The 16,130-nt window shown below is 33.8% G+C and overlaps 2 protein-coding genes across 8 annotated transcripts in view; one reads left to right on the forward strand and one right to left on the reverse strand.

Annotated features, from left to right (window-relative positions):
- Positions 1–4,298, forward strand: part of LOC109094839 (tight junction protein ZO-2-like) — an 82,777-nt gene extending 78,479 nt beyond the window's left edge. For all 7 annotated transcript variants that reach the window (XM_042761785.1, XM_042761783.1, XM_042761784.1 and 4 more), the window contains exons 21-23: positions 1,385–1,732; positions 2,520–2,605; positions 3,138–4,298. In XM_042761785.1, the coding sequence (XP_042617719.1) occupies positions 1,385–1,732; positions 2,520–2,605; positions 3,138–3,309 (606 nt within the window). In that variant the 3' untranslated portion in view covers positions 3,310–4,298. The remainder of the gene's footprint in view (positions 1–1,384; positions 1,733–2,519; positions 2,606–3,137) is intronic.
- Positions 4,299–4,467: 169 nt separating this feature from the next.
- ca8h9orf116 (chromosome A8 C9orf116 homolog) lies at positions 4,468–6,071 on the reverse strand. Its single transcript, XM_019108907.2, has 3 exons — positions 5,782–6,071; positions 4,865–4,943; positions 4,468–4,787 (listed from the first exon to the last, which is right to left on the reverse strand). The coding sequence occupies exons 1-3, from the start codon at positions 5,991–5,993 to the stop codon at positions 4,605–4,607; spliced, it is 474 nt and encodes a 157-aa protein (XP_018964452.1). The 5' UTR covers positions 5,994–6,071; the 3' UTR covers positions 4,468–4,604.
- Positions 6,072–16,130: the final 10,059 nt, after the last annotated feature.

Below are 16,130 nucleotides of genomic sequence, written 5' to 3' on the forward strand. Positions count from 1 at the left end.
AACTAGGAAGACTAGAAATTTGCATACAGTGGACACAGCACATTGACACTTAAGCCACATTTTAAACGGCTGAATTGCATTGATATTTTATTATGTGACATGCATCCATTAAGTTTCCTGATACTTCATAGAGACTCTTTGCAGTAAAGGTTATAAAGTGACCCTGACTAACACAGCTCTTCTCCTGACTGCACCCACATTCATGCAGAAGAATGGCCTGATTTGGTGCCGCCAGTTTTCCAGCAGTTCAGAATCGTCTCGCAGCAGCTCAGTGACACATTGTGGTACGCTGTAGAGCCAAGCTGTGATCGCTGTTGTGCCAGATGATTGGTTAAAGTACTAGTATATTGTATTTGAAAGCTAGTTCATTTTGAACAAACTGTGCCAGACACGTAAAAGAAGTTAACTGGAGGTGAAGTAGTTTGGTTAAGCATTTAAAATAAGGTTCAACTCTGTAACAGTAGTTAATAAATAATGTTATTTTTATAGTATTTTTTTGATCTCAGTTAGTGTAAATGTGTTATATTAATTAGTATTTTTTTTCATAATACATTAAGTCATGATTTAACTTTAAATATGGTACAAAATCTATTAATATATGTAGAAATTAACAGCATGGATAAACTAAATAAATAAGTTAATATTTTTTATTAACTGTATTTTTAATCTAGTGATAATTTATATTATAATTAATTTAATGTTTCAAAATACATTAGCTCATAATTAAAATTAAAATGTTAAAAATATTCATATATGTAGAAATTAACAGCTAACATCTAACTTAAATATATGTTATAAAAATAGTTGTTTATTGTTAATTCATGACAAGGTATTTAGTACTTTTTAAATTAGCTTTTATTTTCATATTTTAGTTTTAGTTTTTTATATTTCTATTTAGCTTTTCTTTTCAGTTTTAGTAATTTATTACATTCAACTTTTTTTCTTTAGGTTTTCTTTTTAATTTATTACATTCAACTTTTTTTTTTTATTTTTAATTTATTTCATCTTTATCGCAATTAACAAAAATAAATAAATAAATAATTAGTTTTAGTTAATTATAACTGTTACATTATAACGCATTAACGAACTGAACCTTATTATAAACTGTTACTAGTAGATTTTAGTATTTTGGCAGTGTTTATAGAAAACCTGGAGCAATTAGAAAGTGTTTGAGATTTTGCTAGTGGGTAGTGTTGCGTTAGTAGGTTTTGTGTTTGGAGTTCAGTGTGAAAAATGCTGTGGTGACGACTTTATCCAGTGCTAAAACTGGCCTTCAGCTGTGGTTTAGGAAGAGGTTAACCCATGGTTAAATGTAGTGGGAACCGACCCTGTGATACGGTTCAGTACTGCTGTTCTCCAACACACATATTCAATTGTCTTTCAGGTAAAACTGCAGTCTCAATCGGAGGTGTCGCGGGGGCAGTACGACCTCTCTCGAAACTACGACTCTCGTTCAAGCAGCCCCGCGAGCAGCGAGCACCCGCGCAGCCAGGACTCTCCCGCAAAAACCAAGCCCCCACCTCCCCCCACTCCTCTTAAACCTACCTACGTGTCCCGCACCTCCAGGGGCCTCTTAAGCAGCCCCCCGGTACGCGACAGTAAACCCCTGGAGGACAGTCCTGGCGATCCCTCTAAGAGGTCTTTCCTGGGCAAAGTGAAGGCCTTTGAGCAGATGGATCATTTGGCCCGGACACAGAAAGTCCTGGACATCCAACAGGCTCAGAACGCCAGGGTGAGTGTTCTCCATCTTTAGGCTTCTATACAGTATGTCTCTTGTACACGTCAGCCAGTAACTTGGCATCTGTTGGGACTATTCATTCCAGAAACCTACCCTACATGTCATTTTAATTGGTCAAAAAAAATTTGACCTAAATAAAAAGAGCATCACTTTTTTTTTTTTTTTTTTTTCAATCTGTGTGAAAGAGCCAATAGATTGTTTAATTTTTCAATCATTGTTTAATTTAACATTTTTATTATTAATTATATATTTTTTTTCCATTGTTCCTGTATCTCTTGGATTTTTGTCTTGTCTGTAAAGATGCTTTGGAGCAATTCTTTTTTTTGTTTTAATTTTTATTTTTTTTATACATACTGTGCATTATAAAACAGTATATTGAGTGCTATACAAATAAATTGAATGGAATTTTATGAAATTGTATGGAATTTTTTGTGAAAAGTTCAGTTTTTGTGCCTTATCGATGTGTATTAGCTAAGCAATAATCTGTATGCTAGGTAGCTTGACAAACACAACTTAAAATTAATATATCGTTAGAGAGAAACAATAAAAATTCTATATTAAACAAAATTATATATTAAAATTTACACCCTTTCTCTTATGGAAAAAACATCAAAAATATTGATGATGTATTTTGCATATTAAAATGTTGTCCAATAAAATGCACTCTTGAAAATGTTCTCAAATAATAATAATAATTTCATGCAGCAAATTGTTGTTCTTACTCATTTTCTGCCAAAATATTCATATAATATTCTGATGTGTTGAATTTGTTTATTTTCAGTTGGAGATTGCTCAGAAACATCCAGACATCTATGCCGTCCCTATGAAGTCTCAGAAACTGGACCACAGCAGGCCTCAACCTATTGGGTAAGAGTCTGGAGCAGTATTGTTTATCGTCAGTGGTGTAGCAATGTATCAAGCACTGCTTGCACAGAAGTTACTTTCAAACCACACAGCTTTTTTGTTGGTTAACGTGGCAAATTGGCATGACCAACTCAAAATTGTTGTGAAAACAAATTCCCAATTACATGGATTCCTATTAAACCAACTAGATTTCACCTACAAAAATTTGCTGAATAAATGTGACCGTACCTTAAAGGTTGTTACCCAGAAATTAAAATTGTGTCACTATTAACTCACCCTCAAGGTGTTCCAAACCTGTATCAGTTTATTTTCTCTGCTGAACACAAAACAAGATATTCTGAAAAACAGTGCTAACCAAACTGTTGCTGGTAGCCATTGACTTATATAGTATGCAAAAAAATCTGGAAGTCAATAGCTACCAACAACTGAGTGGGCGAGTAAATGACAGAATTTTCAATTTTGCTTCCTGTCCCTTTAAGTGTCAAAAAGTGCAGTCAATCATTCACTTATGTTGCTGCATTTGCTTTGTGTGCAGCTCCAGTGCGCGACCAGAGCCCCAGACGCCTCCTTGCAAGCTGCCGTACACAGAGAGCCGCCCGCTCGGCCTTGGCGAGGAGCCCGGAGAGGGATTTCAACATCAGCTGGCAGAGCAGACCAAGCGCGGCTATTACACCACCACACAAAAGTATCAGGACACTGAGCTGTAGAGTTCCTCTGCTTCGGCTCACCGCACAGCTTCACCATTCCACCGGGGCGCCGCCCTGCACCAAAACTGCTGCTGACTTGGAAGTCCTGTTTGCTTTTAAGTTTCCCACGCTTATATTTGTCTTTTTCACTTCAAAGAAGTTACACTTTCTGTCCATGAGGACAGAATCTTATTGTTTTTATATATATATATCAATCTATTTGCATTAGTTTTGTTTCCCTCCATGTGATCCGAGAACCATGTTTTCTTGCCTATGCAATTTTTTAAGTTTCTGCCACGCAACAGAAACGTCCCGCCACGAGTTTCTCTCTCTCTTCGCTCCATGAAAACCTTAAACGTGTCGTGTGCTACAGACCCGCTTTTTGTTACTTTCTTTTTATAAACCTGATAAAGCAAAACTGTTTTAAATCATCACTCTCTTTAAGGTTTATACTGTCTTTACATTCCTTCATTTCTGATCATGTGTGTATATGATGTGAGACAATACACTGGATTTTGTTACAACATTTTGAAGTGCCTTTTACTTTACGAATAACATTGGAGGTCTGTGGACTTGACAATCCAGCCCTCTGGACAATATTTTTTGCTGCTTACAGCTCCAAGGAAAAACAGGGAAAAGTCAACACCAAAACCCTTAATACCATCCGCCCATGTCCTCAGTGTAGCGACAGCAACGACTGACGAGTTTCCAAAGGGACGCTTCATGATTCAGGTTGATGCTGGTTGGTTCTCGAGATTGAAATTGCTGTTGTCACGGTTTATCTTATGTCAGCCCAACCGCATTATGTTCTTAACACGCTTGATTGTACGTTGGTCCGCTTTTACCTCCACACACTGATTCAAAGTGCTTCTAAAACTCGTGGATTATATTTTGATGGCTTCCACTGTGTGTGAGGGTCACACGCTGAGAGAATATTCCCTGGACATTTACGTTCAGGTCTACTGTGGAATTTCACTCTACTACACCAAATAAAAGAACCTATATTGACATTCTTGACGTAGTTGTGCTTCTTATTAATTCAACAGGAAGTGTCTTGGAATCCATCATCACGCATCGTTCCAAACAAGATATTTTGGAGAACGTTGGGAACCAAACAACATTTGAACCCACTGACATAAAACACAAAATATATTTTATGTTTCACAGAAGAAAGTCATATAGGTTTGGAACAACATGAGGGTAAGTAACTGTCCTTGAAAACACCCCAATAACAGAAAGTGATCAAAGCATTACTACATCACAATTTAGCCTGACTTGTTTATTACTTTACTGTACAAACAAAATGGAGATTGTTTTTACTGAGATTTCCCATCTGTGTGGTATAAGTAATGGAAATTGATTCTGTCGTGAAACGTGGTCGTTGCATCGGGTCCAGTGAGTCGGCTCTTGTCCAGCGCCGTGTTGAAGCCGTTATCCTTGTACATGCCGCTTCTCAGAAGATGCTCAGAAAACTTCCGACGACTTCCGTTAAAGGTTATCTGAAAAATAAACAGTATGTGTAAATACTATTGTCTGAATAATCTTAACGATAGGTCAACGTGTGCTGCATACTCACCGGCATTTCATGAACTGTTGGTTTCTTGCTTCCATATGTTTGATTTGTTGTTTGGTATAAAGGGTTGATCATTTTTTGCCTGGAAAGCATATTGAGGCTTATTATTCTTAGTATTCTATTACATGAAAATGGGATCAACAACATATATATATATATATATATATATATATATATATATATATATATACAAACACACACACACACACTGCTGCTCAAAAGTTTGGGATCAGTAAGATTTTTAATGTGATGTAAAGAAGTCTCTTGTAGAATTGTTTGTTGAATTTATTTGATGAATGTTACAGTAAAAAGTAATAATGTAAAGGTTTATTTTTATGTTTTCTATTGTAATATACTTTAAAATATAATTTATTTCTGTGATGAAAAGCTCTTTTTTATCATCATTACTCCAGTCTTCAGTGTCACATGATCCTTCAGAAATCATTCTAATATGCTGATTTATTATCAATGTTGGAAACTGTTGTGCTACTTAATATATTTTTGGAACCTTTGATACTTTTTTCGGGATTATTTGATGAATAAAGTTAAAAAGAACAGCATTTATTTAAAATATAAATATTTTCTAACAATAGAAGTCTTTATTATCACTTATTTTTTATTTTAATTTTTACCAATTTAACATCCCTTCTTAATAAAAGTATTAGTTTCTTTAAAAAAAATAAATAATAAATAAAAAAATACTGACCCAAACTTTTGAACGGTAACGTTAGTGTATAATGTAACAAAATATTTCTATTTTGAATAAATGCTGTTGTTTCTAACTTTTTATTCATCAAATAATTATGAAAGAATAGTCTATTAATATATATATATATATATATATATATATATATAATGAATAAACGAATAAATAAATTTAGGTCCCACATGATGCACTGCGGCTGAATGTTTGTTCTCACCTGTATCCTCTGAAACACTCCGGATTATTGAAGCGAGCTGGTAAATTTATATCCACCTTGTACACATCGCTTGTCTTTATTTCAGTTGTATTAAACAACGGTTCAGGCTCCGTTCTTGTTCCTTCATCTGCGGAATGATCGTCCATTTTTCCGTTTGCTTCAAGCCCCCAGTGAGTCTTTATGCATCCCGTACGCGTGGTTGCTATCAACATTGTAACTAAGTAACGTGTTGAGCTTTGATCTCGCCGCCACGCGGTCACGTGGTTAATGGAGCTCTCAATAGTTTTGAATGGGTTTAATCGGGACAGGCAGCAGTTCCACTATATTAGTTGGCAACACCTAATGTGCATTGATTGTGCATTAATAACTAAACTGACTACGCTTTACAAGATGCCACATTCGACTGCTCCATACAAGTTGATGAGTCCGCCACTCAATAAAAAATAACAACGCCTACATTTAAATTCCTGACCAAACTGGATAAACTTTCCCAGGTAAGAATGTGTTGGTTTGTGTGTTTAATCTGAATTTACTCAGTAAGCCTATTAAAGGTTTTTAATCTAAAGTAGCCTAGCGTTTAAATGTTCTTTTGGTTAACGACTATTAGTAAAGTAAAGAGAAACAAGTATTCAAATGTAAACAAATTGTACATAATTTTTATTTAGTAAAAAAAAAAAAAAAAAAAACATTTAAACATGATTTACACATTACCATTTTCTTGATCTATCTGCATCAGCTGCATATTGCACCAATGCTGAGGAAAGTTACATAGAAAAAAAACCTACAATATCTTGTCTGGGCTGGGCTTGCTTCTGTACAGTTAAGGGCGCAGCTCAAACAAACCTTTCAGCTTTGCTACCATTCTGGATTTCATGAAGTATAAGATGCAGGAAGAAAGTTCAGCACTCTTAAGCAATAAAAAACAAAACAAAAAAATTTTTTTAAACCCATTTGTTCTGTTTATCTAAAGTATTTTTTGTACAATTATTGCACTGTGATGAAATTTGTTTTATTACAAAAGCAAATAGATACAAATGCATACTAAAATTAGCACATTCAGGTCAGACATCCACAGACCTATACGGACAACAAAAGAACATCTGATTCAACCATTATTACTTCTTTACAAAATAAATTATTCTTAGATTCATTTATTTAGACATCATGCAACCACTTCTACATGAACCTGTAACACACTTCTTACATTTACATTACATCACATAGTTTTCTTCTACATAGAAAATAATAGTAAAACCCAGATTTAGGGCCTCTTGATTTCAGCTGGAACTGATGTTTAGATTTTCCAGCTGCTTGACTGTTTTAAATGCTGCATATGAAATGTCATGCTGCATACCCTTTACAAACATTTTGAGTTATCATCCAGAATTTCCACTCCTTGGATTGTATGCAGTTTAATTAATTTCAAACCTAAAATGAAAACAATACAGATTTCAGAGGCCTGTCATCAAGTCTCAAGTGCCACAACACAGGGAAGTAGGTGTTGGCATGGTTGGCTTTTTATGGAAGTGGGAAGTGTGCATTTATGCAAGTGAAACATTGAAATGTTTCCTCTTCATGCATTTGCTTCCCACCTGTTTTGAGTTTCTCCTCGCTGATAAACAAACTGCCACAGTGCATTATTACTCACGGTACGAGTTTGAGTCTGGCCTAGCGCGTACCAAAAGTAATAATGGACTGTGAAGCAGTTAAAAAGGGCTCCTTTCTTCTCATCAAGGCACAACTTTGTCAAATTAAACAGTGTATATGGTTTTAAAACATGCAGAATGTAGACATATTTAATTTTTTTTGTACTTTTCCTTTTGCAGACTTCAGAAGTTACATCTTAGTCTTCACTTTTCTCCATTAGTGACCCTCAGAGGTGCCTGAATAATTCTGAGAAGTTAAGTCCATCCATTGCTGCAGTGGTGTAGAAAAACATGTAATGCTTCAAACAATGCAGTATTGTTAGACTAATTAACAGAGGCTTCTCTATCAGAAATCACATTGTTCAGAATAATACTGAAAAGTTCCAGTCTAACAAGGCCTCATAATTATTATAAACATGCAGTAGGCAAACCATTCTATATAAATATAAATACACGCAGGAAACAAATCATTTAACAATTCAACGCCCTGCTTAATATTACAATTTGCCAACAGAGGGCGTGATATAGTGTGATAAAAAATTAGGCTACAAAATTAGGTTTCTAAAATGTTAAAACTAATGTTTTATTAAATAAAACAGATTAGAATGCTCTTTAATTATTGTATAATACTTTTTCAGTAAAATCAGGTGATCTAATAAAAAGGGAAAAGTCTCTCACATAATCCATAGCATTTTATACTGACAACAAGACATCTAAATTATGCATTAAGGCAACTTTGGGAGTAAAGCCAACGGCCAGCTGAAACATACTGCAATACTTATCATTGCAGTGTCCATATATATATTAAATATTACTGTAATGAACTTAAATATTACCAAAACTTGGCGTAGGCCTAAATAAAGTAGCTCCAAAAAGCAGTGACATATTGTTCATGTAGCATGTAATGTAAAGTTTGACCCAAAAAGCTTGGAAAAATGTTAGTTCTATAAACTCTACCTGAAAATGATGGATCTGTTTCCAAATATGTGCTGGTCCAGGTCCATAGACGAATGTTTGAGCTCCAGAAACAGGACTTTAGTGATGTGGTCATTGTAGAACTGTACAGCTCTGTCCGGACATGTGAGAAATGAAATGCCTTTGTCCTGTTAGAGGTTCTTTTTATTTAACCTTCCTGTGTAAGAGAGGAATCAGGATGGTCATTCCCCAAACCGGAATTCCTGTGTGTGTTTGGAACTGATAAAACAGCTGTAAAGAACCAGCTCCATCCTTCTAACCGCTGGAGTCTGTCAGTGAACTCTGAGAAGAATTGAGCATTCTTTTGAAGTGGAAAGTTCGGCTCACTTAAGAAAAAAACAATCTGTTTTTAGAATTACTGCATCATCTTATTATGAATTTTACATAGGTTTCATTGGGTTGTTGTAATACGGCAAATGAAAAACCTGTCCTCCAAAACATGCGCGTTATAGTTTTTAATGCAAATTTTGAATTGGCTTCTGTTTTTATGTTTTCGATGTTCTTTTTAAATTTAGTTTAAATAATTTCTATTTAGCTTTATTTTTAAGTTTCAGTTTTAGTCATTTGAATTTAAAGGCAACAAACAACAACAAAATCAGAAGCCAGGGCGGTAACTATCCATTTAATAAAAATAATCTAATAAAAAAATTAACATAAAAAGTAAGCCATTGTAAATCAAGTAAAAACAAGAGCCCAACAGGTTTTAATTTATGCCTGAAAGTTAGCACGAGGAGGGGGTGAGAAATGCAGCATTTCCAGTGCCAGAGGAAACAGGAAGCTGCTGGTGGATGAAGATAGCAGGGTCTGCTTCATCCGAACAATAAAAATCTCACCCGCTCAGGAAAAGGATCTGCGTCAGCAGTGAGTGACAGATTTTAGAAAGACAAAATGGTGCCAAATCCAAAGTGGCGGGAGAAAATCAGGGTTTTGCTAAAAGAGCTCAAAAGCACAATGCTGTGTTCCTTATGTTTCATCGAAAGTAAATTCCACGTTGCTCTGGAATTGCTGTTATGAAACATTTCAGTGGGCAGGGTCAAAGATTATTTCACAAATACAAACCCTTCTCTTAAACCTTTAACACACTTCTTGGTCGTTCAAATATGTGGACACTTAAACTAGGATTAAAATAGATGTCACTGCATTAAATAACAAAATATCAAACCATTTTTACATTTCGCAAAAGTATGTTAGTTAGTTTTTTTTAATATTAAAACTATAGAGTAAACCCAAAGTGGTGAAAAATCGACACAAACGGCAGCTAAAAAAACTAAACACAAACACAATGAGACAGCAGTTAAAACACTTAAGAGCACAGATGTGACTTTAAACTTCAAAACATTCTGAGTTCTATAGTCTCAGACTCGCCAAAGAAAAACCCAATCTCTTTTAAATTTGTGTTGCGACCGGGGAATGTATAAGAGCAGATTATTAACTATGTATAATGTGTATAGTAGGCCGATGAAAATGTTCTGTGTGCATATACCTGGACGAGCTGTGTTATATTACTAAAAAGCAGAACACACAGATGTGTAGCTTATCCCACAATGCACAGTGGGTTATTAATTAATTGTTAATTAATCAGTAGTATAAATTGTGATTAGTCATGTCTTCTTCTTTCAGCTTGTTAGGGGTCAGCACAGTGGATCATCCATCTCCATTTTGCTCTGTCCTTTGTGTTCCTCCGTCACACTAACCACCCGCATGTCCTCCATCACCACACCCATGAACCTACTCTTTATAAACTAATTTATACCATCTTTTTAAAATTCTTTACTTACTATTTGTTAAAACTAGCAAAATTTGATTAAAATGCAGAATATCCATTTGTATTTTTGAGATGCCAATCATGAAATTAAACATGCATGCAATGACAGCAATGAAGCATATTACTGCTTGGAATATTTATAGTTCCATAATGCACACTATTCCACAAGTCGTCTTTCTTTTTTTTTTCTTCAAATGCATTTATATAGATATTTTCAGAATACACATTGTTTCAAAGCAATTTTACAGATGTTTGTAATATCTTAATATTTTCATGGCTGTTTGCATTTTGTTGATACAAGCAATCAAGCAGTTGAGGAATGATATATAGTACAAATTGTATGGTTGGATATACTTATAGTAATTGTATAATTTGTTATTAATTATTAATTTATGTGATATTGAGAATAATGAAATCTGTTATTTATATAGTATTATTTATATACTATTATAGTATTTATTCATACTTTGAATTAGCTTCTATTTACATTTTAAGTATTTCTATTTAGCTTCAGTTTTATTTTTAGTAATTTAAAGGGGTCATATGATGTTGCTTAAAATAACATTATTTTGTGTATTTGGTGTAATGAAATGTGTTTATGCGGTTTAACCCCTTAAGTGTCACTGGCCCACCGGTGGGCCCAAAGTCATTACATATTTAAAACCATAATATTCTATACTAAACCTAAACTAATCTTGACAAACTATATATCATTGGAGACCTTAGAGATTGTATTTTTCATATTTGACCACTGTTTTATATTTAAAATTATGTAGTGACAGTAATTCATTAATTTGTGACAAGAAAATTTAGCAAAAAAAAAAAAAACCCACCAAGAAGTTGGCTTTTGTTACAAAAAGCTGATACATACACATACAATCACGAATGTATATATTTTTTTATTTTTTTTTTGGCTGCCAATAATTCAGACAAAACATCTTTTCTAGTTTTTATCAAAAACTTTGAGAATAAATTGAATATGTATATTTGTATATGTATGATTGTTGCAAGTATTCAGTAAAAAATGTAATGCATGTCAATTTCATGTATGATCATACATGAAATAAACTTTTTTTTGTGAAGTTTCTGTAAAAACACTCTAGTAGCTATGTTTGATTAAGATTTCTGATTAGAAAGAGCCCACCCTCATAAGTTTATGCAGTAATGAACAGGGGAGATATTCAGATAAGTCTCAGTAAGCAGCCAGAGCTGTTTCTAAGGCCAATGTGTTTTCTGCCATAGTAGTTGTTTTATTGTATATGGTCATATTAAATTTTTATATGTCATATTTATGGTTTAAAAAATAATTTACAACCTATCTAGAATGTTTTTATTGCTGTTTGAAAAAAAAAAAAAAAATTGTAAATCAAATCAGTCGTCCATTACAAATTCATACAAGGAGCATGACTAGTACCTAGTGGACATTGTTGGTATAGCGACTAAAAATAACACAGAAACCTCATTTTTTGTGATATCAATGTCAAATTTGGAACACAACTTCTTTAGACTTAAGGCTTTTCATTTGACATGAAATTAAATTCAACACATATTTTATTTTAATTTTTTTAAAATAAAATATAAAATAAATATTAAATTACTTTTTTTTATTACAACAAACTTAAACACCTATAAACTTTTTTTTGTTTTTAAATTTTATTCAACTTCTTTCACATGTACAAGAAACTTCCAAGTGTGTTTTTAAAAACGAGCCCAAAATTAGGTTCATATTCCAAACCGTTCCAGAATTACATTAATTTGAATCTGGAGACCCCCTTTTCAGCTCTACCCCCAAAAAGGGGGGTGTTCAAAAAACATTATTTTCCACATAATGTACATTATTGTTGTTCCTCTATGCCCGGCCTTTCTGAAACGTGTCAATTTTTACAAAGCTCATCAGTCTGAAAAGCGAGGTGTTCTACGATTGGCCAGCTGTGCGTTGTGATTGGCTGAATACCTCAAGTGTGTGACGAAAATGTTACGGGTGACATTTACTGTGATGCCGTGTTTCCCAGCGCGATAAGACAAAACCAATAAAACACATTACATTTTTTGCATCCAGTGGGGACATAATTACTGATTATAATGATACTCTTCACTGCTTAGAACTCACGTTTGAATCATCAGTGGCAAATTCTTTAAATTTAAAAAAACGTACTTACAGGCTGTGAGTCAGAAGCGCCAGTCTGTCCTTGCAAAGTTGAAACTGCCAAACTTTATAGAACAGCCTTTGATCATAGACCCATTCTAGGTTACTCTGCAGGTTCAGGAAACAGTCCTCCATAAAATGTGTCACCACGCCCACCTAGCTCGACGGCGGTGACAGCAGCGGCAATCCACCTGTCACTCAAGTGGCCACGCCCTTAATTATGCAGAACTTTAAGGCTTAATATAATTTAAACGAACGAGTTATAAAAAAAAATTCACCCCCCTCACAGTTGTCATGATGGGCAAAATTAGCTATATATATATTGTTTCTGCTGTAAAGTTGGGCATTTTAACATGGGGAGTCTATGGGACTGACTCCCTTTTGGAACCAGCCTCTAGTGGCCAGTTGATGAATTGCAGTTTTAGTCACTTCTGTGTTGGTTTCACGAGAGATAGCGGAAGGTTGCCGCTCGGTTTAAACGAGGCGTTTCAGGAGGCCATGGATAAGTCTTAATTTTTATAAAGAATATCTCTTTGGATTTGAGACTTTAGTCTTTGCAACTTTACAGATCTTCTTTATGCACCTAGAGCTTGTAAAACTCCATAGAGAAAGGAAAAATTGAAATCACATCATATGACCCCTTTAAGTAATTCAACTTAAACGTTATTATTTCAGTTGTTTTTAGTTCAGTTAGTAGTTTTCCAGATTTCAGCTTTATTTCAATTAACAAAAGATATTTGTAATAGTTTAGTAATCTTTAATTAACAACACTTTCACATACAAATTTTCTAAAAATAAATAAAAGTATTCTAAGCAGGACACTAGTATTTTTGTTACAAAATAGAACTTTTTCCTCCAGAACAGCAGGGGCGCTGAGTAGCTGTATATTTATCCTCAGTATGGCTGTTGTACATGTCTGGCCACATGGCAGTGCCACTTCTTGTTACTCACCCCACCTATTTACAGTAAATGTGAATGTGAAAATCTTAAGCAAAAGTGAACATTACTTTGTACCATCAGAATCAACTGAAGAGGGGTTTCAGGAAATCAGTTCTTGGAGGCTGAAGGATGTGTATTGTGGAAAGGCCTTTGTGATATTAGGGTGGGGTGGTCAAACACGGCTTTAAAAAGAAGACGCTATTCAAACTCAATGAACTTGTTTTGAATTCCTTGCCTCCTGAATGGCAAAGCATTCCATCACTTGGAAATAGAGAGAAGAACAAACAGCGGAAGTGATGCAAGAAATTCTGTTCTTTATCTGGCATTCCCAGCCCTCACCTGCTGAACCAATCACACCCCCCTTTCCTCCTGAATCCTCCTAAACTTTGAGCTTAAGACCGCCGGGTACATTTTTAGGACCGAGAGGAAACCATTCATCTGAAGCTCTGGATTCCTGTTAGAGCGGTCAGGAAAAACACGGCTTAGCAATCCACGTTCCCACACCGGATGATCGAGGATATGACCTGTTACACGGTGTACGAGAGTTTCTTTAGAGTTCTGAGAAGAGGCTGAGATCTCCTGAGATTTTTTGTAATGGTGTTTTGCATCCAATCAAATGAATGGTCATTATATTACACAGCCGACTCACCTGAGACTTTTTACACTCATTTCCCATCCATTTATTTAAACCTTGCATTGGTGCATAAAATCTAAATCCACCATAACAGATCTTTAAAAAACCTCTACAGTCTCGTTGTTGTCTCACAACATCTCATCTATATCTCTGTTCTTGCTCATTCTGTGGAACATACTGTGGCATTATTCAGTTTTAAAATTAGTAAATGCACGTAGACTTCAGAAATATTAGAACTTGCAGAGTTCAGGATGGTGAAAGGCATTGTTTTTTTAAATAATGCACTGTAGGTCAAACACACTTCATTTGGATCTGATGCCCCCTTGTGGTCACATTTACAAACACACATTTACATTTTTTAAAGAATTGCAGACAGCAGGCTAAAAATTATGCTTATTCTAGTGTCATTTATTTATTTTATACGATTATAAATATTTATTAATATTTGAAATGGCTTTTATTTTTATGTTTTCCGTTTATTTTAGTTTGAATGAGTAATTTTAAGTGTTTTTTCTCATTTTAAAGTTTATATGTATACTTAGCTTTTAATAAATATTGTTTCATGTTTAGTTTTAGTAATTTTAGTACTTCAAGTTATACCAGTTAGTTGCAAAGGCAACATTTATATATATATATATATATATATATATATATATATATATATATATATCTATATATATATATATATATATATATATATATATATATATAAAATGTAGGTTTTTCCAACTAATATTTATGTCAATTACCAAAAACAATGTTTAATAGTTTCAGGTAACAATAGCAATAGCCTACCTGCTAATACAAATAATAAAAGGCATATAACTTAGTTAAGGTGGCAAAATAAAAGGAGAAAACATTCCTCTTGTGTTTTAAAGTTAACTATGATATATACAGTAATAGTAAAAGTTAAATTAGGGACATAAACAGGTTGAGTGACATGCACTAATTTAAGCAAGACTACATTAATTACAGGTTCAATTTCACTGAGCTTACATGCTTTGTGTTCAAATATTGCCAATATTCACTGTGTTTTTAAGATTTAGATGAGATTTTTTTGTATTAATATTATTATAATTATATTATTATTATTATATTATAAAAAAAAAGGCAATCCAGTACAAAAATTTTAAATTTTAAGTAAATAATATCCCTAAAATCAAAAAATGTACATGCATTTTTTGATTTTAGGGATATTATTTACTTAAAATTTAAAATTTTGGTACTGGATTGCCTTTTTTTTTTAATAATTTCAGACCAGGGTCAGTAAGTACAACCAGTTGAGATCTGCTGATCTACATGATGTTACACAGTCATGCAGTTAGATGATAAATAGGACAAATACACACATTCTTAAATGACCTTTAATTTGTTAAACTTCTACATAAAAACTGCCTCGTTTCACAGACATACAATGTTGACTTATACAATATGAATGATCTGATAACTAAAATAAAACTCAACTCAATGTCTACTATACAGGTTAGCATTTGCAAAAAGTCACAAGCCTCTCACGCTTGATTTGGCAGTTTTATGTTCATGAGGTCTTCAAAGGAAGGGATGCAGCAAGTTCAAAAGCACAATATACAGATAAACAGACATTTCAGCTCTGCAGTAGTGTTTCTTCATGAATGGATATGACAGTATTTCTCATGTTCAGAACCTATTATTGAAGAGCAGCTCAAATCTATGCTGAATGAGGTAAATACTTGTGTTTAACATCAAAAATGAAATCAGAATGATATTGACAGGGTCCAAAATTAACAAATGACAGACTTTATCAGCCATAAATATTTCTTATGCACTAACAAACTCTATTTTGTGATATTTTTTTTTATTCAAAATACATGGCAGTTGAATTATTTAAGCTGTTTTTCCCCATTTTATATTGGTAGAAAGTTCAGGTAAAAACTAAAAAGACCAGTATTTTGAAATATAAAACATATAGTTCCAGAAGAAAAGAAAAATCTTATTAGTAGTATTAAATATTCAAGCATTTTGTCTTTGAATCACAAATAAATCACTTAAAACCAGCACGTTTTATAGACCTAACGTATTTATTGTCACATTTCTTCATAGTTACAAGCCAGCTGGCAAGTAACATTTTATTTTACTCACCAAAGCCAGTTTTTTTTTACTTGCACGTGACACTTGGTGACTGTTAATCTTGGACCCCAGATTGCAATCATTCAGAGCGATTCAACAAAAGAATCTAAAACAGTGTAAACAATTGAAAAGAATAAC

This window comes from Cyprinus carpio, chromosome A8 (genome assembly GCF_018340385.1).
Source record: "Cyprinus carpio isolate SPL01 chromosome A8, ASM1834038v1, whole genome shotgun sequence".
Lineage (NCBI taxonomy): Eukaryota > Metazoa > Chordata > Actinopteri > Cypriniformes > Cyprinidae > Cyprinus > Cyprinus carpio.

Excerpts from the sequence above, each read along its gene's own strand:
- ca8h9orf116 (XM_019108907.2), bottom strand. The coding sequence starts at position 5,993 with ATGTTGATAGCAACCACGCGTACGGGATGCATAAAGACTCACTGGGGG. Across the intron at positions 4,944-5,781 it reads GAGTGTTTCAGAGGATACAG|GCAAAAAATGATCAACCCTT; the intron begins GTGAGAACAAAC and ends TATGCTTTCCAG. Across the intron at positions 4,788-4,864 it reads CAACAGTTCATGAAATGCCG|ATAACCTTTAACGGAAGTCG; the intron begins GTGAGTATGCAG and ends TTTATTTTTCAG.